We start from the raw sequence: 25,011 nt of genomic DNA, 5'->3' as shown, positions 1-25,011 counted from the left end.
CCATGAGCAGATTCTGACATGGTTGATCATGTCGTCCTTCTTGAAACACTTCCTTATGTCTTGCCCAGGCAGAAATTTTTCTGGGCAATGTACCGCCACCAAGTCACTACTGCAGCCCAGTGTACCCAGAAAGGTCAAAGTATGACAACCGAACCCCATCTACTTACCAGAGCCCAGCAGCTGGGTGTGCACAGTCTCATGGAAAATGATAACAGCAGGGCCCAAGGTGGACAAGGGGACATCCAGGCCACAGCGGGCAGTGGTAGCCTTGAGCTCCTTAGTGAAATGTTTCAAATAAGCTTCTGAGGCATCCCCAAGGAACTTGAAGAGGTCATTGTGCAGTCGGTCTGCATGAGTTCGATAGATGACGAGGTCTGAGATGGCCAGGACCTTAAGCAGCAGCCGTGTTCTCTGGCTTAGATTCACTGTAGCTCCCAAGAGCCCTTCCGTGTCTATCACGGCTACTTTGTGGACTGGGTCATATGCTGCCCACACTCCCACAGTGCAGGACTCCTGGGCAGGGGAGGTTTTGAAGACTTCTCGGCCATAGAAGAAAGTGTGGTTGAGGGTATGAGACTTCCCATCCCCAGTATTTCCGAAAATGGAAACCACTTTCAGATGCTGATCAGGTTTGCAGTCCAATTTCCTAATGAAGTCCTCTTCATTCGTTACCTTCCCAAAAAAGGGGAGGGGGGGAGAGGGGAGGGGAAAGACAATGAAATACAAAAACTGCAAAATAGCTAGAAACACCTGCAAGAATTAAGTGCTTGCCAGGGCTCCTCGATTGACTTGTCAATGTGACAAGGAAAAGAAGTCCCAGGATAATAGCCTCTCACCCAACACTTACCCCTGCTGCTGCTGCTGCTAAGTCGCTTCAGTCGTGTCCAACTCTGTGCGACCCCATAGACGGCAGCCCACCAGGCTCCCCTTGTCCCTGGGATTCTCCAGGGAAGAACACTGGAGTGGGTTGCCATTTCCTTCTCCAATGCGTGAAAGTGAAGTTGCTCAGTCGTGTCCAACTCTTAGAGACCCCATGGACTGCAGCCTACCAGACTCCTCCATCCATGGGATTTTCCAGGCAAGAGTACTGGGGTGGGATGCCATTGCCTTCTCTGACACTTACCCCTAGCAAACAGCTAACAGGAACTTTGAAAGCCTCAGTCAGTATATAAGAACTTAATGGTCATAAAAATGTTAAAACTATAAACTCTTAAAAGAAAGCATAGGAGGAAATTTTGCAACCGTGGATTAGGCAATGTCTTCTTAGATATGACACTAAAATCAATACAACAAAAGAAAAAAATGGATAAAATGGACTTCATCAAAATTAAAAACTTCTATTCTGCAAAGGATACCATTAGATGAAAAGACAATCCAAAGAACGGGGGAAAATATTTGCAAACCACATATCTGATAAGGGACTAATGGTCTAGAATATGTAAATAATTCTTACAACTCAGTAAGGAAAAAATAACCTAATCAAATATTAAGCAAACAATTTGAACAGACATTTCTCCAAAGAAGACATTCAATTATCAATAAGCACATGAAAAGATGCTCAACACCATAGTCATCAGGGAAATGCTAACCAACCACAACAAGATATCCCTTCACACCCACTAGGATGGCTATGATCAAAAAGATAATGGCAAGTTCTGGTGAGAATACAGTGAAACTTCAATGTTCAAACGCTGCTGATGAGAATGCACAATGCACAGCCACTCTAGAAAACAGCATGGCAGTTTCTCAGAAAGTGAAACACAGAGTTACCAAATGTCTCAGGAGCTCTACTCCGAGGTATAAACCAAGAGAATTAGAAACATTCATCCATACAGAACTTGAACATGAATCTTCACAGCAGCCTTATTCATAACAGTGAAAGATGGAAACAACCCATGTGTCCGTCAACTGATGAGTGAATATACAAAATGCGGTATATTTATACAATGACTGAATATTATCCAACTATAAAAAGTACTGATATATGCTACAACATGGATGAACGTTGAAAATATTATATTAAGTGAAAGAAGCCAGACACAAAATGTTACATATTATATAATTCCTTTTATATGAAATGTCCACAATAGGTCAGCTCATAGAGATAGAATATGTATCAGTGGCTGCCAGGGGTGAAGGGAAGCAGAAAATAGGGAGTGACTGGTAGTGGGTACAGGGTTCCTATTTGGGTTGATGAAAATGCTAAGGACTTAGTACTAAGGGCCACACGTTATGAATATACTGAAAGCACTGAGTTGTATATTTTAAAAGGATGATAAATACATGGTATGTGACTTACATCTAAGTAAGACTATTAAAAAACAAAGAACAACTTACTAGTCAAACTCCATCTATCCATAATTCCTCCGTTTACAGTTTAAAAACACTGCAGTCCTTATAAGAAGTCAGGCCACGAGACTTCCCTGGTGGTCCAGTGGTTAAGAATCTGCCTTCCAGTGCAGCTGATGCAGGTTCCTAAACAAGGAGCTAAGATCCCACATGCCACAGGGCAAGTGAGCCCAAGCGCCACAACTACTAAGCCTGTGAGCTCTAGCGCCCACGCTCCACAGTACGAGAAGCTCACGCCACAAACAGAGAAAACATGTGTGCCGTGACGAAATTAAAAAAAAAAGTCAGGCCAGGAAGGAAGGGCGCTGGCGTCAGTGAGATAGATCCCAGACTGGAGTTCCAGGAAGATGCTCAGGGGCCTGTAACTCTCAGAACACAAATCCCCAGGGTCAAAGCTCCTAATTCAAACACACGGTGTTCTACTCCAGCTAAAGGAGTGATGAACCTTTACAACTCTCATCCTCCAGCCAGGAGACACACAAACAACAACAACAGAAAACACATTCCTGACTCTCAAGAGTCTGCTGGTTTGATAAGGAGAAGTTACAGGGAGGCAGACCACTGGGTGTGATAATACGATCTCTTCATTTCCCATAATCTCATCAAGATGGTAAAGCACTCACTATTCTATTAATGACATCACTACAATTATTACAGGAATAGCCTTAATGACAATATTTTATTTACTGAATGCCCACTGCACTGACAGTGCCCTTCACTAGATGCATGAGGGCAGAAGCGAGTCTGCCCTTACACCCCCAGTACTCGGGATACGGCCTGGCACAGGAGAGGAGTTCAATATCGAGCTACCGAATGAATGAATGCAGTGCACCTTGCTAGGTACTTTGATCACTCTTCTCCACCCTGGATCGTCCACAGGGCTGAACACAGCGGCGGCATTTGATAACTGGGCTCACTGATCTCCCAGGCAACTGAGAGGAACAAGAAGTTACACAGAACAGCCCGCTTTGGACCCATGTCACTCCTCCAGTATCGTTCCAAGCTGCAAAGCTGGCCGCAAGAGAAACAAAACAAAAGCTCCATAAACCTCTACCAGCAAGGAGTCAGATAAGGTCAGAGTGGCCGGCTGCAAGAGTCATCAAACAGTCTGGAGGAAGAAGACAAGGCCTAGGGGTTTTCTCCCCTGGAAATGAACTCAATCATGAATCCACTATCCAAAAAAAAAAACCACAACGGGTATCCAGGACACTCAAGAGTGGGCACCTGAAAAGGGGCCTGTAGGATCTGTTAAGAGTTAAATGTCTCAAGATTTACCCACTAAATGATGTGCATAACATATATAAGTAACTCACTGGAGTCAGCATTTGGGGATATGATTTTGGCACCAGGTGTCCGGGGTATGTTAAACATACAAGTTCATGTGCGCATGTGCAGATGAGTCTAGCGCAAAGAATTCTAGGAGGTGGAGCTCAAACCTCAGGCTGGTTTTTCTACCAAGAAGCCCTGAATAATCATTCAATATGCACTGACTGCATTTTTCCACATGTAAAATGAGGATATAACCATCTTTGCCTCCCCTGACTGGGTACTGGTTGCTAATCAAATCAACAGATAAACGAGAAAATGCCTGGCAAACTGAAATCATGCTTCGTTTTTCCTTCTTCTGCCTTTCGCATTATTTTGCTCCCTGTTATACTACTCAATTCATCCTTAACCTGTGGGCAGTTTCCCCTGAGCCAGAAAGGAAACAACAGCCTAGGGAGTAAGTAACAAGACCGGTTTTTCAGTCAGAAGAGAGTGAACTGAAAGTGTTAGTCTCTGAGTCCAACTCTCTGCAACCCCATGGACTGTAGCTCGCCAGGCTTCTCTGTCCATGGGATTCTCCAGGCAAGAATATTGAAGTGGGTTGCCATTCCCTTCTCCAGGGGATCCTCCTGACCTAGGGATCGAACTCAGGTCTCCCCCACTGCAGGCAGATTCTTTACCGTCTGAGCCACCTGGGAAGCCCACAGTTGGCAGAAGAGAAGGTCAAGAAAAGGTAAGAAGGTTCCCCTTGATGAAGGAAGAATGCGGCCAGGGGGAACAAGGCTGCGGCTCTACTGGTTCTGCCTATTCACCATCTGCCTGTTCCCACTCTGCTCCATTCCTGGGCTGAAATAAGCTATCTGACTCTGAGCCCTGCCAACTGGTCACCCCACCCAACTTGACATGCTGGGAATGGTCCTCGGCCCTGACCCAACAGCAAAAACAGGAGCAACACCCCAAAGGTGCTCCTCCCCAGCCTCTGCCTTCCGTCCTCCTCCTGCTCACATGGACCTCAGGCAAGTCAGAAACACCCAAATTCAACACCCAGTGTGGCCCTGGAAAGGCTGCTCAACTCCTGAAACCTCAGGGAAATGAGATGGTATGAGATTCTACAACCCATAGGGCTACTGAGAGGACTAAAGGCGATAAGGCACGCAAAGGGCACAGTACAACGCCCGGCACACAGCAAGCGCCTGATGAATACCAGCCATTATTTAGTAAAGACGAGCCTGCTGGGAAAATACCCAGGGGCACAGCAGCAGCGCCCGAGCTTGCGCCTGCTTGTGGCTCAGAGGTTGTCCATCCAGGGACTGAGGCAGTGATGGGGTGAAATCTAAACTAATTCTATCTGAAAATGAAAAGCTCTCACTGCTTGCTCCTGGTAACTCCTTTTCACTCCTCTTAAGCAAAACAACATAGTATTATTGATACTGACTTTATAGCTTGGGCTTCCCTTGTGGCTCAGCTGGTAAAGAATCTGCCTGCAATGCAGCAGACCTGGGTTCAATCCCTGGGTTGCGAAGATCCCCTGGAGAAGGGAAAGGCTGCCCACTCCAGTATTCTGGCTTGGAGAATGCCATGGACTGTATAGTCCATGGGGTCGCAAAGAGTCGGACACGACTGAGCAACTTTGACTATCACCATACCCATCTTGAAGAAACCGAACAACACACCCCTCTCTCTATCACTGTCTCACCCATCAAAGCTTTTCATTTTGTGCCAAGTTCCAAGGAGAGTTTCTAGAATGAAATGTTATAGTACTCAATGAACTACATTGTTTCAGCTCAGAGTTCAGAGCAGTTTACAACAGTGAAAAAGGCAACCCAAGCAGGCAAGGGGAAGGATGACAGTCTCTGAGAGATTCCTTCTCGGCCCTCAGAGAATTATTCCGGGACGAATGACCGTGTGGGCTTTGCTCTGAGGCAGCCGAGGGAGGAAAAAGCAAGAGATGGGACAGAAATCGAAATAAAAAGCCTTGGAAGGAGGAAAGTTCAACAGAGCAGAGGCAGTAAAGTTAAAGACACCGGAACATACTCCAAAGGAAAGAAACTCAGGACTGAGGTCCTCTCAGTTCTGGTCGCTCTGGGTGCAGAGGATCTGATCTGCACCAATTACAAACACGCAGTCCTCTAAGTTTTTATAGCTGAGGACAAAAATCAGGTCCTTTCCCAAAGTAATGAAAGGGCTAAGGGAGGCATGACTGCTCCGCCCCGCACAGCGCTCATGGTAAATCCCACCCTTGGACAACAAAGATGATTTTATACCTCTCCACTGAGATTCTAACATTACTCAAAATAGATAAATTATCCCCAAAGTTAAGTTCCCACTAATTACATTTACGTGAGGGTCTGTGCTGGAGAAGACTCTTGAGAGTCCCCTGGACTGCAAGGATATCAAACCAGTCGATCCTAAAGGAAATCAACCCTGAGTATTCACTGGAAGGACTGATGTTGAAGCTCCAAAACTTTGGCCACCTGATGCGAAGTCAACTCACTGGAAAAGACCCTGATGCTGGGGAAGACTGAAAGCAAAAGAAGAGGCCGGCAGCCAGTGAGATAGTTAGACAGCATCAACAACTCAAGATGGGAATTTGAGCAAACTCTGGAAGACAGGGAAGGACAGGGAAGCTAGGAATACTGCAGTCCATGAGGTCACAGAGCCAGACACAACTTAGGAACTGAACAATTACTCTGGTTTATTCTGCTTTCATTCCATTTTTGCCTGAGCTCCAATGAAGAGACAGAACCCAAAGAAACCAAACCAGATTCTCAATCTTGGCAGAACTGGAACCACTATCTCAGAAGGAAATGAGAACTTGATTACTTCATTTAACCTGTACACAAAAAATATGCTGTTTGCCATTTCAGTAAACAAAGAACGCTGCCTGCCATTCTGGTAAACAACTAATGTTGCCTCCATCCAGCCATCAGTCACTGCAGCCACCCCAGCCCTCCTGCCATGGTTCACCCTGAGGGGATTCAGGATGGAGAAAAACAGAATACTGACTCTAGATAGTAAAGGTGTACATCAAAGGAATAATTTCAATGAGCCCAGACTCTTGCATCTTCCCACAGAAAAGCACTGAAATCATTAACTTGAGATTTCTATTCTTTGTGATTAGCAGTGATCTTTTGATGTTGGACTAGAAAATTTTTCTTTTTTTCCCCCCAGCAAAAACTCCCTTGTATCCTGGTTCCTCCTTCAACTCCTTGAAACAGTTCCTCCGAGCCATCTGAGAGGCTGCTGCTGCTGCTAAGTCACTTCAGTCGTGTCCGACTCTGTGCAACTCCAGAGACAGCAGTCCACCAGGTTCCTCTGTCCCTGGGATTTGCCAGGCAAGAGTACTGGAGTGGGCTATCTGAGAGGCTACCCTAGGCTATACTCCTCAGTAAACTCACCAAGTAAAACCTAATTCTCAACTTTTAGGCTGTGTTTTTTCTCTGTTGACCAATCAACAAATATGTATCAAGCTTCATCTAGAATCTGGCACTAATCTAACAGTGTAAGACCAACATAAGTATAATTTAGGTAACATTTTCCATCTTCTGTAGGAAGGAAAGGAGAAGTGAAAAGTGAGGACTCTCTTCTCTGAAAAATCCAGAGCCATTTTCATCATGTTGAAAAAAACTCCATACAAAGATTTAAGTCCATGGCCTAATTTTCAGATAAAATTTTACTTAAACAATGTCAAACAGATCAGGACCCAGTCCACTGTTAAAGTCCAAAATCAAAGGAGGTTCCCTTCCAACCGCAAATCCCTACTGCCAGAAAGTTCTAGTAAACCTGCTCCCCCCAACCCAGCTAGTTCAGAAAATTACGTTTCATCCTATCCTCCAAGGACTGTACATGTTTGTGTTTACCCACACATGTGCCAATCAAGTTTCATGTAAAAAACAATTGTTTCTCAATCAAATGTTTTCTTAAGACCACTAAAGTCACAAGATTGGCTTCACAAACACACTGAGCGCATTTGGTAAGGGCAAAGATCATTTTCTTCCACTCCAGTGTCCTCAAAAGAGTTCCATTACTTGAGAGGTCAGGAATTCTCCTCCCATGTCTTCTAACTACCAGTGGTGCCTTTGACATATGACCTCACAGTGCTGCCTGCAGCTCCTCTAGCAGGAAAGAGAAATGTTTCTATGTAGGGATGATCCACAAAGCAAATTCTTTTAGACGGGTCATTTTTAGCTCCATGGTCAGTTTCTTTGACTTCACCCAACTCACCCAGTTCAGCTGTCCATTTATATCTGAGTGAAAAGCTTTCCAAAGCAATGCTAGATTCTGGGGATTGGAAATACCACATCATCCTCAAGACCCACATCATCCTCAAGGAACTCTTCCAAGGAGCTTCCAGATGGAAGATGCCCCCCTTTCAGTGGCGTGGCATGGCATACTCATATCTGGCCAGCTATAGAAACAGACGGAAGCTCTGGTAAAGGCTCTGGGATTAGTAGTAACAACTCCAGGCTAGACAGAAGACAGCAGAGCTGAGCACAGGGAACTATACTCAGTATCCTGTGATAAACCACAAAGGAAATGTTTTAATTTTTTAAAAAGTGAGAGCTCGATTCAGATCCACCTCCATCTGGATCACGCCATGGGCAATTTTCTCTACCCTTCTCTTAATCACAGCCTCCAGTCCCCACCCACCACCTCTGTTAACATTTTCCCATTATTCCTGGTTCCAGCTTCCCACTAGAGCATACTCCAGGTTGGCAAGGGTCTAAGCTATGCTGTTTACCACTAGCCCTAAGACAGGGCCTGACACACAATAGGAAATCTGTACTTATTTGTTAAGTAAGTGAATAAACACAGAACAGAATGTCTAGATGCTATATTCTCTCTAGGGAAGGCTACACCTTAGGGTCCAATCTGGGGACTTCCCTTGCAGTCCGGTGGTTAAGACTGCAAGGGGCATGGGTTTGATCCCTGGTTGAAGAACTAAGATTCCACATGCTGTGCAGTGTGGCCAAGAAAATATCTTTTTTTAAAGTGGAGGGGGACTTCCCCTGGTGGTCCAGTGGGTTTACTCTGCACTCCCAATGCACAGGACCTGGATTTGATCCCTGGTTGGGGAACTAAGATCCTACCTGTCTCAACATGAGTTCTCATGTTGCAACTAAGACCCAACACAGCCAAATAAATAAAAATATATATTAAAAAAAAAAAAGCAGGGGGTCCAATCTGCCTCTACCACTCACTGACTTCAGAAAAACCTTAAAGAAATTATTTAATTTCTCTGGGCTCCATTATCTCATCCGTAAAATGAGGGTAACAATGTAATTTACTTCACAGGATTGCTGCCAGGATTAAGTTGACAGAATGCACAGCAAGCACTCAGCACAGCGGAGGCCTGCCGTAAATGCTGTTAAGTGCCGACTGATGTTGCAGTGCCCTGGTCTGCCTCTAGGCCACACTCAAAGAGTAAATGCAACATTCAGAAGAACTAAAGGTACTAGTGGTTTTCATTCTAAAATTAAGATAGAAGTGGATACTTTCTTGTAGTTCTGTATCTTCAGTATTTTAACATGACCAGTCTATGTTAGTTTTATAACTGGAAAATAACAAATATTGCATAAAAAAGACAAAAAAATCACTGCCCTCTGGTACAGGGTTTTCTTCTGGGATGACGAAAATGTTTTAGAACTAGACAGAGGTGGTGGCACCACACTGAATGTACCAAATACTAATGAATCGTTCACTTAAAATCGTTAATTTTATGTTACATGAATTACACCCCTATAAAAAAAAATCACTGCCCTCAGGAAGCTTACATGCTAATGGGGAGAAGAAAGACCATAAGCAAACAATATACATGGCAAACAAAATGTCCATGGACAAATGAAGAAATTGCAGTACATCTATACAATAGAACTTCTCTGCAACACAAAGAAATGAACCGAGACACGCAACAACACGGATGACCTTCAAAAACATATGGTGAGTGCAAGAAGCCAGATACAAAGCAGCACCGAATTATTCTATTCACACGAAACTCCAGGAAAGTCAAATCTGCAGCTGTAGAAGGCAGATGAGTGATTGCTGGGGACTGACTTCCTAGGAAACCTTCCGAGGGGGCGGAAGCGCTCTATACCTTGAGCGTTATGGGGGCCCCAGGGGTGCAATTGGTTAGCGTGTGGTACTTACATCTCGAGTGTTGCGGAGGTGGTTACACAGGTGTACACACATTTGTTGAAACTCACAAATCTGTACACTTAAAAGGTGTGTATTACAGAGACGTCCCTGGAGATCTAGTGGTTAAGACTCCGAGATTCCAATGCAGGGGCCTCAGGTTGGATCCTGGTCTGGGAACCAAGATCCTACAGGCCATGGGATGAAGCCAAAAAACTGGTTTTTGATGTACATATTATATTATGTGTAAGTTATACCACAAGGGTTGGTTTTAAGTACATGTTATGTCAAACAATGATAAGCAGAGTGAAGAAAAACCAGGAAAGAGCAGTAGGACTATAGGAACAGGCAGGAGTTGCTGTTTTAAATCTGGTGGTCAAGGAAGGCAGCACTATAAAGCCAAATCTCTTTAGATCAATCCTTTAAAAAAAAAATGCAGTAAATGCAATCTTCATGGTAGTGAAAGGAGAAGAAATATATGAACAGTCCAAAACAGTACATAAGCAGTTCCCTGGCGGTCCAATGGTTAGGACTCTACTCTTTCACTGCTGAGGGCCTGGGTTCAATCAGATCCCTCATTGGGGAACATCCCCCAAGCTGCATGATGGTGTGGCCAAAAAAAAAAAGAATATGGTACATAAGCCTAAAGGGATTCCCTTGTAGCTCAGCTGGTAAAGAATCCGCCTGCAATGCAGGAAACCCCATCTGGATTCCTGGGTTGGGACGATCTGCTGGAGAAAGGATAGGCTACCCCCTCCAGTATTCTTGGGCTTCCCAGGTGGCTCAGCTGGTAAGGAATTCGCCTGCGATGCCGGAGATCTGGGTTCAATCTCTGGATTGGGAAGATCCCCTGGAGAAGGGAATGGCTACCCACTCCAGTATTCTGGCCTGGAGAATTCCATGGATTGTACAATCCTGGGGTTGCAAAGGGTCAGACATGACTGAGCGACTTCCACTAAGCCTAAAATTTTACATGTAGCACTGGAAAGAAACGTTTTTCCCCTGGCAATGGTAGATTTAACTTCATAATTCATGAAGTAGGGGGGAGAAGAAGGGAAGAGATGAGGGAGGGAGAGAGGGAAGGAAGAGTCTAGAGGGAGGGAGGGAAAAGGAGAGAGAGAGAGAGAATTAGGGGAGGAAGGAAACAAGGAGAGGAGGAGGAGGGAGGGAAGGAAAAAGAAGAAAGGCAAAGCAGGCTGTCTTTATGGCTGCCCATGAGGTGATCCAGTTCCAAACAACAGAGCTGACTAAGGACACGGGGAGGAATGAGTGCGCCCAGTGACCTACCAGCCACAGACTGAACGCCCAGGCACCGGGACCAGAAAGGGTGCGCACCAACAGTCAGGATCCTCAAGCAGCCTCTGCTCAGAGACAAGGACAGAAGACAGCAGGGCCTTCCCAGGAAAGAAGGCCCCACCACCCCTCCCCAGTCATGCTCAACCTCTGAATTTTCACTTTAAAGCATTTTTCAGAGTGATTACTCAAACTAGTAAGGCAGAAAATTGACGCTCAATAAATGTTTATGACTGCTGTTGAATGACACAGGTAAACTGAATTAAACTCTTTGAAAAGAAAGGTTATAAGAGATTATGGAAAACGGTTCAGCCATGTATTAATTGGATGACATATTCACCAGGCAGGAGAATGGGCTGAGAGGTAGAGGAATTTCTAGAATACTCTATGACTGCTGAATTGCTTGGGATTTTATTCTCTTCTTAACTTGAACCTGGGGTATCTGTGACTACATGCCAGAACCAGGCTCCGTCTGTTCAAGTACTCTAAGAGTCAAGTTCCTGGGAAAGACAGCAATAACCCAGTCACAAGCAAAAGAAAATTAGGAAGGAGGGGAAAAAAAAAATTCCAGAAGCTACAAGAAAACTGAATTATCCTCCATCAATTCAAGCCAGAGGCCAAGTGCTTACGTATGGTGGGTATACCTCTCTGCCACCACCAAGGATTCCAGCTACCACCAAGTTGACCTCACAAACAGGTCAAAGGGAACCTCTTAATTACTGGCCAAAAGCTGTTGGAAAGAGGGGCAAAATGAACAAAACATTCTCCAAGGAAACACCCACCCTTTCCTGCCTCCAAAAGTTCCTCTGTGTCCCTTCCCATAGGTCTTTCCAATCCGTCTTGCCTGAAAACTTTCTATCTCTTTCCCCTCTCTGTGATCTCACCCACTAGGTTTCCGCTGGTTGCCCCCCATTGATCAAATGTGTTCAATACATTTTAGCAGTTCCAACCTCAGCTGGAACTGATCTCTTGGGAGCTGTTCCCAAAGCAGACAGGACTCCCCAGAAGAGTCCAGCCAGCCATCAGAAGGCTTCCACGTGACACAATCTGCAGGACCAACTCAAGAGTAGCACAGCCCGGAGATGCAGCCACAGGGAAACATACACCGTCAACTTAATGAGAAATCTGCCTAGGACACTAACCCCGACTCAAAAAAGCCAAATGTTTACCAAATTCCAGAAATAAAATCAATCACTTCAAGGAACTGACAGATCAGAAAAAAATTAGAATCATACAAACTGGAGGTAACTTGAAATAGTTAAAGATAGGTTCCCTGAAAAGCTGACTCACAGTGGTTTTGATGGCTTGCATGGGTCAAATTTTAAACAGCCCTGGACTAAAAAAATAGCCTCCCAGGTTAAATGCCAGAAGTCTGTTACAACTGAATAAGCCCAAGGCTGAGTGAGCTCACAAGATGCTGAGCAGAAATTAGAGGCATATAATAGGGGTTCTTTCATCTTCCTGTTTGTCTGAGTCATTCTCAACCCCAGTTTCCCAATAATATCATACAGTGCCCTCCCCCAACTACTATTACTAAACAAAAGGGACTTTTACTTGGCTTTCTATGAGTAAAAGGTGGTGGAGGGAGATGGAGTCTCTGCTGTTGTACCAATTACTGCTTATTATTTTGACAGACAGCTCCTAAGCAGATCTATGGGAGGGGTTTTTTGTTACATTTTTTAACATGGCACCTAATAACCAAGAATAAATATATTTGTGTTTTGACCAGAATTTGCCAAAGGGCTAACCAGCCACAGTACCAAAATGAGTCCTTATACTATAATAGTCTGACCATTCGAAGAGAAAAATAAGGAAGTTCCACAAGTTAGATAATTATGATCCCCAGGTTCCTGACCTACCAACCGGTTAAGTCCTGAGGGGTTTCTGCCAGCTTCTCTGAAACAGAGGTCCTGGGAAGAGCAAGCCCCTGGAAGGTACCCTAGACCAGGCAGCAGAGGACAAGGCCCAGGGGGTCACGCACAGATGAGTCTAAGACAGAAGCAGAAAAGAAATGGGACAGACCAGCACAGCCTGTTTGGGGTCAAGGATTCCCATACAGTACAAAAACATCCTCAGCTATTTTCCATTCCTGAATCCCACTAGAATAATGTCTCTTTTAGCCAATTAAAAAAAAAAAAAAAAAGGCCAACTCCCAGTGTTCTGAGCCACACTATTCTGGGACTGTAAACAAGTGGAGCAGCCAAACAACGTGATGGGTCTTCTTAAAGGAACGGTCTCAGTGAGATGAGGTCCACCACTGACTTCACTGAAGGACAGGAAGGCTTACCCTGGCCTTCCCTTTCAGACAGGGCTCAGGGCTCTGGATTTCTAGTCTAGGAAGGCCTACCCCAGGAGACACTTTCTTAAGGGTCTCATGGACCACTCCTGGGTCACTGGGCTTCCTTATCACCCCACATGTTCAGCAGGAGGGGATTTAACTTCCAGAGCTTTTTGGCATGAAGAGCACACAGCCTTCCTACCACTGGGGATCAGTTAGCATGAGGATGAAACAGGGGCAAGAGACTGTTAGTGTGCTGCTCTGTTCTGATAGCAAGTTTGTAGAAAAGAGACAGTGGAGAATGGAGTGGTTGTAAAAAGAAAGAAAAACTTGGGGTTTAAGTATTTATATATACATACATTAGATGTGGATCTGTGTACATATAAATGTATAATTTGTTTTTTATATATATATATAAAAAAGTATATGAATTTTTTCACCATTTCTGTGACTAGAAATATTTCAGCAAGACAAGATGTCTGAATCCCTCACAAGACTCAACAAAGAGGAAAATACTACCCCCTACCTCCATTAAGAACTCTAATTGTTAGAACTTTATTCTTCTAACCTTTGAGTTATTTGCTAAGGGCGTTGTCTCTAACTTCAAGAAACTATAGATCTCTTGTCAGTGTGGATCATTTACGTATTGTGAGTTTCTCAATAATGGACCCATGAGTCTCTGGTTTTCCAACTACAGTTCCAGTAATGTCTAGAAAAATCAATGAATACAACACAGAAGGTCTAACCATTTCACTAGAGAGGTTACAAAATATGCCAAAAGATAATATTGATTTCAGCTAAATTACTTCTGAGGAACAGAAAGAACCAGAAGAGGGAATAAAAAGTGGTGTATTGGTTAAATGTTTTCCACTTCACTGGAATCCAGGTCTCCTATCAGAACAAATCTTCATCTCTTAGATCAGTTTCAATCTTAGCACCCTTGACATTTTGTACCAGGTTATTCTCTAGGTGGGGGTTACCCTATGCATTTTAAGATACTCAGCAGGACTCTGGCTTCTACCCACTAGCCAGAAGCACATAATCCCTGATCCCCCAGCAGTGACAATTAGAGGAGTCTCCAAACATTACCAAATGCCCCCCCACCCCTACCCCTGGGGGCAAGCAAAATCACCCTTGGTTGAGAACTACTGTGCTAGATAGTAACAAATGAGATTACTTTAACTTTTTCTTTATTATGTGAACTGAGTTCTTAAAAGTTTTATCAATTTAAGTCTGGGGTTTTATCAATTTAAACCTGGGGTTTTAAGCAGGTGTTATTTGCACAAACCAAATGCCTAGGAGTCACTACGGAGTCCTCTCCTTCACTCACCTACCCAACATACCAGCATTCCTGTTTTACATCCAAACTTCGTCCCAAATTCATCAATGTTTTTCCATCTCACCATGACAATAACTGCACCAAATCCAGGCTCCTTCTCCCCTCTGCATCTGCTACAGCCTAAGTGGGTTCCCTGCTTTCCTCTTGTCCTCTCCCAGACACTACAAAGTCTCCTAGTCTTCACACCAAAGTCAAGAGCATCTCTAAAAAACTTCCATCAGCACAAGTGACCTTCTAACATAAAGCAATCTGGTGCTTCCCACAACATTTAAAACCACACTTATTTCCATGGCCTACAAGGCCCCACAGCATCTGGCAACTGCCTAGCTCTGCACCTCCATCTTCACCACTCTCTGTCGGCTCACTCCAGCGACACAGGCATTCTTTCTCTACTCAAACATGCCAGCCTACCTGCTTTCTGTTCTCATTTTCCTCTGTCTGGAGGTCTATTTCCCCAGGTGGTATTAACCATCATGTCTTTGCTTAAGAGTCACCTCTACAATAAAACCTTCCCTGACCATCTGGCAAAAGTGGCTTCTCAGTCACTCTTCCTTGATTATACAGCGAAACCACCTTTTTTATGTGTTTTACATGTGTTAACTTTGCTTTCCTCCCTTAATGGTAAGCTCTTATGATGGCATGGACCAAACCTTATCTCTGGAGTCTAGAAAATGACTGGCACCAGCAGATATACTCCATAAAGGTGATGAATGAATGAAATGTCTTTGGCTAGTAGGCCAAATGTGTCCATTTAAGAGCCACCAATGAGTTCCTGCTTCTGAGACTACAAGTCAATCTCTCCCCAAATTTGCCATTCCAGTATACACTCAAATGGCAACGGGTCAATGATAAAATTGTCACCTCCAAAAGGAAGCTTTTTGTCCTCCCAGGTCTTCCAAAAGAAACTAAATAATATTCAGATCACAAACAAAAAATCTTAGGAGATTCTAGGCCAGAGAATTTGAGGGAACCTCACATAACAGTAACAGCCTACAAGCTGCTAAAATCATCCCTATGAACTAAACTGAAAATGATCAAAGCCCACAAATGCCTAGAAACATACAGAGAAAAGCAAAATCGGGGCCTAAATCATGAAATCTTCACTGATATGAGGAAGGAGTTCTTCAGTGCTAACAGTCTTGCATTTACACAGAGCTGTTTCATTTGATCCTCACAGTAGCCATGAGGAATTGGTAAGCTGATGCTACTGACCAGAATGAAGTTTGATTAGAACATTTAAATGACTTGGTGAGAGAGAACAGAAGTATTATAGCACAAGGATCTTGGAGCGCAAATCCTCTGCCACTTATTGTAACTTGACCTTGGCAAGTCATTTCATCTCTCTGTGTTTCAGTGTCCTCATCGAGAAAATACACTGCTTCTAGATGATATGTTGTATTCCCCTAAAATGCATACGTTGAAATCCAACTCCCAATGTGATGGCATTAGGAAGTAAGGCCTTTGAGAGGTGATTCAGTCATGAGGGTAGAAATCTTATGAACAGGATTAGTGTGCTTATAAAAGACACTCCAGAGAGGTTCTTTCTGCAACGTGAGGACATGATGAGAAGACAGCTGTCATGAACCAAACACTCATCAGACACTGAATCTATCAGTGCCATGATTTTGAACTTCCTAGCCTCTAGAACCATGAGAAATAAACTTCTGTTGTTAATAAACCTCCCCATCTATGCTATTCTGTTATAGCTGCCGAACTTACTAAGACTTACACTTAGTTCACAGGCTGTGGTAGGGTGAAATTGCCCCCACCCCACCTCCAAAGATGCCATCCTAGTGCCTAGAACCTGCGAATCTGTCACTTCATGGGGCAAAAAGGCTTTGCAGATATGACTGAATTAAGGACCTTGAGGTGGGGAGAATATGCTGGATTATCCAAGTGAATCCAATGTAACCACAAGGATCCTTGCAAGAGGGAGGCAGAAGGGCCACAGGCAGAGAAGCAAGTGACAGCAGAAGAAAAAAGATGGAAAGGGGGATTAGAAGATGTTAACACTACTAGCTTTGAAGCTGGGTGGTGGGGCCACAAGCCAAAGTACACAAGAGGCTTCTTGAAGCTAGAAAGATAAGAAAACAAATTCTTCCATAGCCTCCAGAAGGAACACAGCCCCATCAATCCATTTTAGGACTTCTGATCTCTGACCTATAATAGAAAAACTTAAGTCACTAAATCTGTGATAATTTGTTACAGCAACAGTAAGAAACTAATACAGAGCTATCTGTCATCAGGATTCAATGAGCGCAAATGCTATGCATGGTGCCAAGTACCACAGTGAGAGCTCTTTAAATTTTAACTATGATGAGCCAAGACCAGAACCCAGGGGAGATTCAGAGAAGCACTGCAGGAACAAAGAAAATAAGGTTCAGAAATTTGGTAGTATCGATCTAAATCTAAAATGCACATATCATTTGACAAAGATTCCATATCTAAATAGATTTATAGGATATTCAATACATCCCTGGTTGTAATAACTCAAACATCCCATAATAGGCTAAAATTATAGAAAAACCATTCAACCGAGTACTAGGCAGCCTTTAAATAATGAGGTAAACCCCAAAGTGCAGATAAGGAAAGTTCTACAAGTATCCTTTAGTGAAAAACAGCCAAGGACAGAGCAGCAAGTATATTAGATTCCCTTTTTGTTGAAAAATTTAAAAGATGCATACATATATTCATAAGCATACGTGACAAAAATTCTAGAAGGGCGCATAGTTAACTGTTAATGGTGAATGTTCCAACAAGAGACCAAGAGCATGGAGTAGGAGGGGAACTCTTGTCATTGTATGTCCTTTCATATGGTTTTAGCCTTTTTACTAAGTATGTGTGTGATATTCATTTCTAAAAAACTGAGGCTGACATGTGACATCACCAATCAAGTATTTAAGGGCTGATATGTCCACCATTGTATGACCCAGGGCACAACACAGGGTCCTGCTCTCCAGGAGTTTACAATCGAGCTGAGTTCATCATCTAGATTTATATCAGACAATCACCTCTCTAATTGTTTCAGACCTTCACATTAGAAAAGGGAACCAGATAGTTTCTCCACGTACGTTACCACTATGACTCTATGAGAACAAATCTCCACCTAAAATTCTCATCTAATCCATTAGTCCCAACCAAAGCTGCTTGCAATTAATAAACTGTTATTTGCTGGGAAGTAGTCAATGTTTATGAAGGAGAAATCTTTACAGAACAATCCAATTATAATATATATATATATATATGACACATTATAAGAAAAACAGATGCACAAACCGTTGGATTTGTCTTCTTTGGTATACATTCTTCTATTTTCTTAATTCTCTACTAAGAAATATGTATCAACGCTACAAAAAAAAAATACAGCCTCCTCCCCTTAAGAAACACTCTTTTTGGTGTTGACACAGTATCCATGAGGATTACTGGTCATCCCAAATCTTCCTCTCATTTTATGACACTGACAACACTGCAAAGTATTCCACATTAAAGAGAACTGGTGGTAAAACCAACAAGAAACATCCAAACCCAAGTGTTCCATTTATAAATATTTAGTCCACACTGTCACCCAATTAGAGCATAATCCATAAAGGAGACATTATTGCTAACAAGGGAGGCAGAAGGGGATCTGGGTCACTTCCATAACTCTATTAGTTCCTTTCAGCCAAGAAAGAAAAGCCTGTGTTAGCAAAGTAGCTGACAATACATGTACATAGAAATCATGATGCAATTCATCTCCATAATCTTATCTAAAGAGGAAAAAGACAGATGAAAAATATTCAAGGGTAATTAGACAGTTTCCAAGTGGTAACTTACAAATGTACTCCTCCAATCTGGAGGCTTGAGGAGTCATCACAACCAAAAGTACTGAATGTACCACAAACACTCCCTGATACTGACAAATACAACAAACTGATGCTGACTCCAAATGCCAGGCCCGGTGATAAGGGCCTTTCCATTTCCATTCCTAATTTCTTTGAATCCTCTCAATTGCTACTACGATGTGGAAGCAAAATTGAGGCACGGAGTTTAAATAACTTATCTGTGGTGATACAGTCCGTAAGTGAAGCCAGGATGTGAATTCAAGCAGTCTTCATTCGAAGTATAGAAATGATGATACTAGCTAGCTTCAGTGGAGAGTACATTCATTCATCTACCCCTTTACCAAACGGCCCAACTGTCACACACTTTCATCTCTCCAACTTGCTCCTATTATCACTCACCACCCTCTCCCTAGCCCAGAATTAAATATTTCTCCAGTCCTGTTATCACAGATGCCCTTACTGGCCTCTACTGATCAGAAGCTAATATATGAGAATAAGAGCCCATTTGGAGAGGGTACTACCCTTAGGAAATGCCCACTTTTCAAAGACCTGTCTCCCAGTGGAGCTAGCAGGGTTATGATTTACAGCCTTCCACTCCCCTGGGACCCACCAAAAAAGTGTTTCTTTCTCTGCACGCACAGTCTCTCCTCATTCACATGTATTCACAACTTACCAAAGTGCTCTCATTCAGAAAATGGTTCTAAATCAGTTCTTTCTGATAATAATCCTAATAATAATAATGACAGCTATCATATACTGAGTATTCACTATCTAACAGGCTTTACAAACACTGTGTCATTTCTTCCTCATGACCACCCAATGAAGTAGGCACTGTCCCCAGTGTACAGATGAGAACATTAAGACTCAGAGGGGTAAAGTACTGATAATTCAGCCCAAGGTCATGCAGCTGGTAAGTGAATCTAACTCCATTCAACTTAAGCTTTCGGAAGTCTTGCCTCTTAGCGATTAAAATGTAAGCTCCTCCTGGACGTTCCCTGAGAGTCACCTGCCAACAACACATCTCCTCCACTACCACATGAATCCTAGATCACTGAGCGCTTACCTGAATTTCTTCATTTTCATCTACTAGGAGGAAACTCACAACCTTCTCAGTCATCTTCTTCCTCTTGGTCTCCTCATCCATCCCTTCCTCTTCCAGCAACTCCTGGACCTTAGTGACATGGTACACAGTAACGGGGTGCCTCCTTTTGTTACCCCCAGAATGAGTCCTCTTCTGGCACTCCAGGCACAAGTTGATTTTACAGGTCTGGCACCTCACCACTGCCCTCTGCTTCACACCTGGAGAGTGCCCATTGGGGCCCTTGCAGGGGTCACAGTAAGGGACATGGCCAGCTTTGAGTCTGATCCGCTCATGGTTTCTCAGGCGCTCCTGCCGATGGAGTTCCTCCTCACAACGGAGACACTGCAGGCTGCAACACTCATCACACTCGAAGACAGCTTCGTCAGTCCCACTGCAGGTGTAACTTTCCTGGCACAGCAGCCCTGGATTCAGGCCCTTCTCTGCTGGGGAAGTCTGGGCACTCATATTCAGACTGGAAGGAAACCACCTACCATGTAACGGTAACTGGGCTTTCCCCAGGGGAAGTGAAGACAGAGGTGTTGAGTCTGAAGACTGCACACAACTTCCACAGGGTTCTGAATACCCTAAAAAATGTGTTTTGTTTTTAAAAAAAAAAACAATCGATGTCCTATTAGAATTCTTCACACACTCACAAATGTTCCAATGTTTAATTTTCTGCCTCTAAGACTCTTGAATCAGCAGCAACGTTGATTTGGTTTGATAGTTTCATCTTCCATAAAGTGCAGGCAAATATGTGGTCAAAATCAACTTGAAAGGGTCTTTTATGGCTATCTGAGAGAGATCTGATGGATTTACTGAGGTGGGCTCATGGGTGGGGCCTCAGTCGCAAGGTTTTGGTAATGAAAGAGTGGTCAGGAGCTTTTCAATATTATCCAACCTCAAGTCAATATTTCTGGGGATACCTACAATAGAGGCAGGAAAAGTATTTCACTCATCTAAAAGAAGTGCACCTTTATAAAAAGATTGTGATTAAATATGAGGCTAAAACTCCCAAGAGAAATTTCATTCTTGAAACTTAAATACTGACTCATTCTGATCCTAGAAATTTCTCCTCAAAATCATGATTAAGGCTGTTCCTTTTGAAAACAACTACCTATAGGATCAAAGCACTTAACAGACTCTGTCGCTTTATTTCCCAGACTGAAATTCTCTGTTCCTTGAGTTATTAGATTCAGATCGAAAGCACTAAGCAAACAGTCCTTGAAGGGACGTTCTGCACCCGTCCCTGCACTCCACAATTGGGAGAGGCGAAGAAAGATGCCTGTAAAAAGCTACAGAAGCAATAATAATAAACTCTAGCTCCATCAAAGTCCTGGGCAGGTCCAAAGACCCTTGTAACTGGGCTGTTTCAACTCTAGACAGATGCCTATTAAGGACTCTCAACCTGGAAAGAGTCACCATTCTACGGTGCTTAAAAACAACTATTGTACTTCCTTTCATCCTTTTCTCAAATTGCAAAAAAGGAGCGACAGGAGACAGAATTCCTTCACTATGGCCCACTGCAAAGCCAGGCATGCAGTGAGTTAAATAATTTTTCTCTTTGTCACTCAAAACCCAACTTTAAAATAACTTAAAAAAAAAAAGAAAGAAAAATAAGTGGAGCAAGAAAGGGGCTTTTGCCCCTTCTACAATCATATTTCTAACTCCCCTTCGCCTGGATACCCATTCTAATGCTCCAACGAAATGTAAAGCCCTCCTTTCAGGTATTCAACTCCTCCCATACAGAAATCAATCTATCCTTCTAATTTTTAGATAAACAGGGAAGGCGAAAGGAATGACTAGGAGACCTTATTTACACCCTAATCACAGACGTGCCCAAGCAGCTCCCGCAACGTTAACAAAAATCAAAATTGTCACAATTGATTAAAAATGTAAAACCAACCTTCAAAAGGCTACCTCTCCGCCCACCAAGACCCAAGCAAACAGTCTGCCCACTCGGCCTCCCACCTCGGCGCCTCTCCCCAGCCGGGGATTTCTCACCCTTCCTTCCTCCCAGGCAACACCACCTCAACCCGAGGGGCTGGAGCAGGATCTAAGAACAAAGAAGGTCCCCCCAAATCTCCCCCACGCCGGCAGAGGCCAGAGCCGGATCCATTGTTTATACCACCCCACCCCCACCCCAGCCGCACCCGCCCCCCCCTTCCTCCCGGGGGCAGAGGGAGCTCCAGGGCTATCGCTCGCCCGGCGCAGGGCCGTGCCCTTCCCTCCCCGACCGCGGCGGCCCGGGAACCCCACCACTAAGCAGTTCTGTCGCGGCGAGGCGGCGTCCGGGAACCACGGGGCGCCGGTGGAGGCGGGGGCTGTTCTTCAGGGCACCGGTGGATCCATCCCCATCTCCATCTCCGCCCCCCCCTCCTCCTTCGCTGCCTCCCGGGCTTCCTCCTCTCCTGTTGTCAGTTAGGATCAGCTGATCGGAGTGAACTTCTCCCTGCTCGGACTAACAGGAAGGCGTGAGCGCTGCAGCCCACTGAGGGAGGAGCGGGAGAAGTGGAGCCTGACAGCGGCGAGGGCGGAGAGGCGTGCGCACAGCCTCCTGGGAAGTGTAGTTCCTCGGAGTGGCACCCTTCCCCAACTTCCCGGAAATGAAGCCTCTGAATGACTACAACTCCCGATACGGAAGACGCGGCTCCTGCGAAGAGGCGCTAGAGACAGGCTCTCGAGCATTATGGGACTTGGAGTTTTTGCGCTGACTGTGGTTTCCGCAGGTTTCAGCACGTTGTTCTGGGTAGTGGCCAGAGAAGGAGTGGCTCTAAATTAGAGAACTGATGTAATATGTGGTATAGGCCAGGCAAATAATTCGATTTCAAGTAACTTTTATTGCACACCATTCCTTCAGAAATGTGTTAAAAACAGGCAGTCTCCAGTTACCCAATTTCGTCTTGCACAAACTAAGACCAGAAAGAATTTATATGAGAATATAAGTAGTCTTGGAATGTTCTGCAAGCCAAGAATTAATTTTTTTTTCCTCCATTAATTTATTTCTCTGACCTTTCCTTATTTACCTTCAGAACTTCCAAGTTTTAAATCAGCTTTTGGTTAGAGAGAGGTACATTTATCCAGGTAAATTTTCAGGCTACAACACAAGCTAATGGTTAATATTGTTACCTGTTTTTTTGTTTGTTTGTTTGTTTTGGAAATTGTCTTTTATTCAGTGCTTTGACTTTTTGTCTTTTCTATTGTTTCTTAGAACAACACCAGAAGCCTGGTGTAAAGAGCACTGGTCTGAGATGAAGACTGTGATTGTTCTAGAAAGCTCTTGGGCAAATCATGCAACTCTCTATGAAATAAAAGGATTGTATCAATGTAATCTCAAAGATCCCTGCCAATTCTCATGTTCTCTGACTCTGTCCTGATAACTGTTAACCCAGGAGAGAAACCGATGGTTAAGTGACTCGCCAAGGTCATAAAGCAAATAATTGACAAAGCTGGGACAGGAACCCATCTCCTGAATTAAAGTGAGATAATTTTTTACCTGATGATTCAAGGGACATAGTTAGACCAATAGTAAAGCCAAGTCTACATAATACAGTATAAGTTATTTGTGAGGATTATATTGCTGAAAATTATGTTTTCAAGACTGGACAGATAGCCAACAGTTGGACTAACAGTAAAACTTCGTTGAGAAAGCCACATCACAAGCCAAGATACTAAGAACTAAGCTATCTGTAGCACTTTGTAATTTTCAGGTTTTAAAGAGAGAAGAGGAAAAGAGGGATTTTGGAAATGAACTTAAGATAAAACATCTCGAGCTAGGCTCTAAGGATTGGCTAGCATGTCACAAAATTTCCCTAGAAGGTTTTATTTCTAACCTACCACAATAATTTTTTATAATCTTAATAGTTTGCCTCATACTCCTAATCATAAAATGAGGATATTAATATATCTTGAGGACAAAATGGTATTTAAGTAAGTAAGTGAAGTCGCTTCAGTCATGTCTGACTCTTTGCAACCCCATGGACTGTAGCCTTCCAGGCTCCTCCGCCCATGGGATTTTCCAGGCAAGAATACAGGAGTGGGTTGCCATTTCCTTCCCCAAAATGGTATTTCAGTTCAGTTCAGTTCAGACCAGTCACTCAGTCATGTCTGATTCTTTGCGACCCCATGAATCGCAGCACACCAGGCCTCCCTGTCCATCACCAACTCCCGGAGTTCACTCAGACTCACGTCCATAGAGTCGGTGATGGCATCCAGCCATCTCATCCTCTGTCGTCCCCTTTTCCTCCTGCCCCCAATCCCTCCTAGCATCAGAGTCTTTTCCAATGAGTCAACTCTTCCCATGAGTTGTGGGCCTAAGTGGCCTAAGTACTGGAGTTTCAGCTTTAGCATCATTCCTTCCAAAGAAAAACCAGGGCTGATCTCCTTTAAAATGGACTGGTTGGATCTCCTTGCAGTCTAAGGGACTCTCAAGAGTCTTCTCCAACACCACAGTTCAAAAACATCAATTCTTCAGCACTCAGCTTTCTTCACAGTCCAACTCTCACATCCATACATGACCACTGGAAAAACCATAGCCTTGACTAGACGGACCTTTGTTGGCAAAGTAATGTCTCTGCTTTTCAATATGCTCTCTAGGTTGGTCATAACTTTGCTTCCAAGGGGTTAGCATCTTTTAGTTTCATGGCTGCAGTCACCATCTGCAGTGATTTTGGAGCTTTTTTAATCCTTTTTAAAACTTTAAATGGTATTTAATCCTCCAGTACTTTGGCCACCTGATGCGAAGAGCCAACTCATTGGAAAAGACCCTGATGCCAGGAAAGATTGAAGGCAGGAGGAGAAGGGGACAAGAGAGGATGAGATGGTTGGATGGCATCACCAACTCGATGGACATGGGTTTGAGCAAACTCTGGGAGACAGTGAGGGACAGGGAATCCTGGCATTCTGCAGTCCGTGGGGTTGCAAAGAGTAGGACATGACTGAGAGACTGAACAACAACCGGGAGATAGTGGAGGAGCCAGAGAAGCCTAGTGTGCTGTAGTCCGTGGGGTCACATGGGGACTACAGATTTGACTTAGCAACTGAACAACAACAAACCCAGTGGTTAGCTCATGGAAGGAGCTGATATGATCAGGGCACATGGTAAGCATCTGGGTGTTTGTTGGTAGTGTTCAACTCCTGACCTTCATAGTAGCTGTACCAATACTCACTAGATTTTGCTTTACACAATTTATATGTTTTTTGTACTTTCCCATTTGTATACAATGCAATACAATACAATACGGTTAGTCACTCTGTGCAACTGCATGGATTGAAGCCCGCCAGGCTCCTCTGTCCATGGAATTCTCTAGGCAAGAATACTGGAGTGGGTAGCCATTCCCTTCCCTAGGGGATCTTTCCAACCCAGGGATCGAAACTGGGTCTCCTGCAGATTCTGAGCCACCAGGGAAGCCCATTTGTGCATCTCACCATAAAAAATAAAATTTAAAAATTTTAA

General features: G+C 43.9%; 1 protein-coding gene across 2 annotated transcripts in view; it reads right to left on the bottom strand.

Moving 5' to 3' along the window:
* ZFYVE1 (zinc finger FYVE-type containing 1) overlaps positions 1–22,059 on the bottom strand; it is a 44,819-nt gene extending 22,760 nt beyond the window's left edge. For both annotated transcript variants that reach the window (XR_011465602.1, XM_070377590.1), the window contains exons 1-3: positions 21,816–22,059; positions 19,542–20,482; positions 168–672 (exon numbers count right to left, since the gene is read on the bottom strand). Coding sequence is in view for 1 of the 2 variants with exons in the window: in XM_070377590.1 (XP_070233691.1) it covers positions 168–672; positions 19,542–20,024 (988 nt within the window). In the remaining variant the exon portion in view is untranslated. The remainder of the gene's footprint in view (positions 1–167; positions 673–19,541; positions 20,483–21,815) is intronic.
* Positions 22,060–25,011: the final 2,952 nt, after the last annotated feature.

Source organism: Bos mutus, chromosome 10, assembly GCF_027580195.1.
Source record: "Bos mutus isolate GX-2022 chromosome 10, NWIPB_WYAK_1.1, whole genome shotgun sequence".
Lineage (NCBI taxonomy): Eukaryota > Metazoa > Chordata > Mammalia > Artiodactyla > Bovidae > Bos > Bos mutus.
The sequence above is the reverse complement of the archived record's forward strand: the minus strand, read 5'-3'. Positions and strand labels throughout refer to the sequence as shown.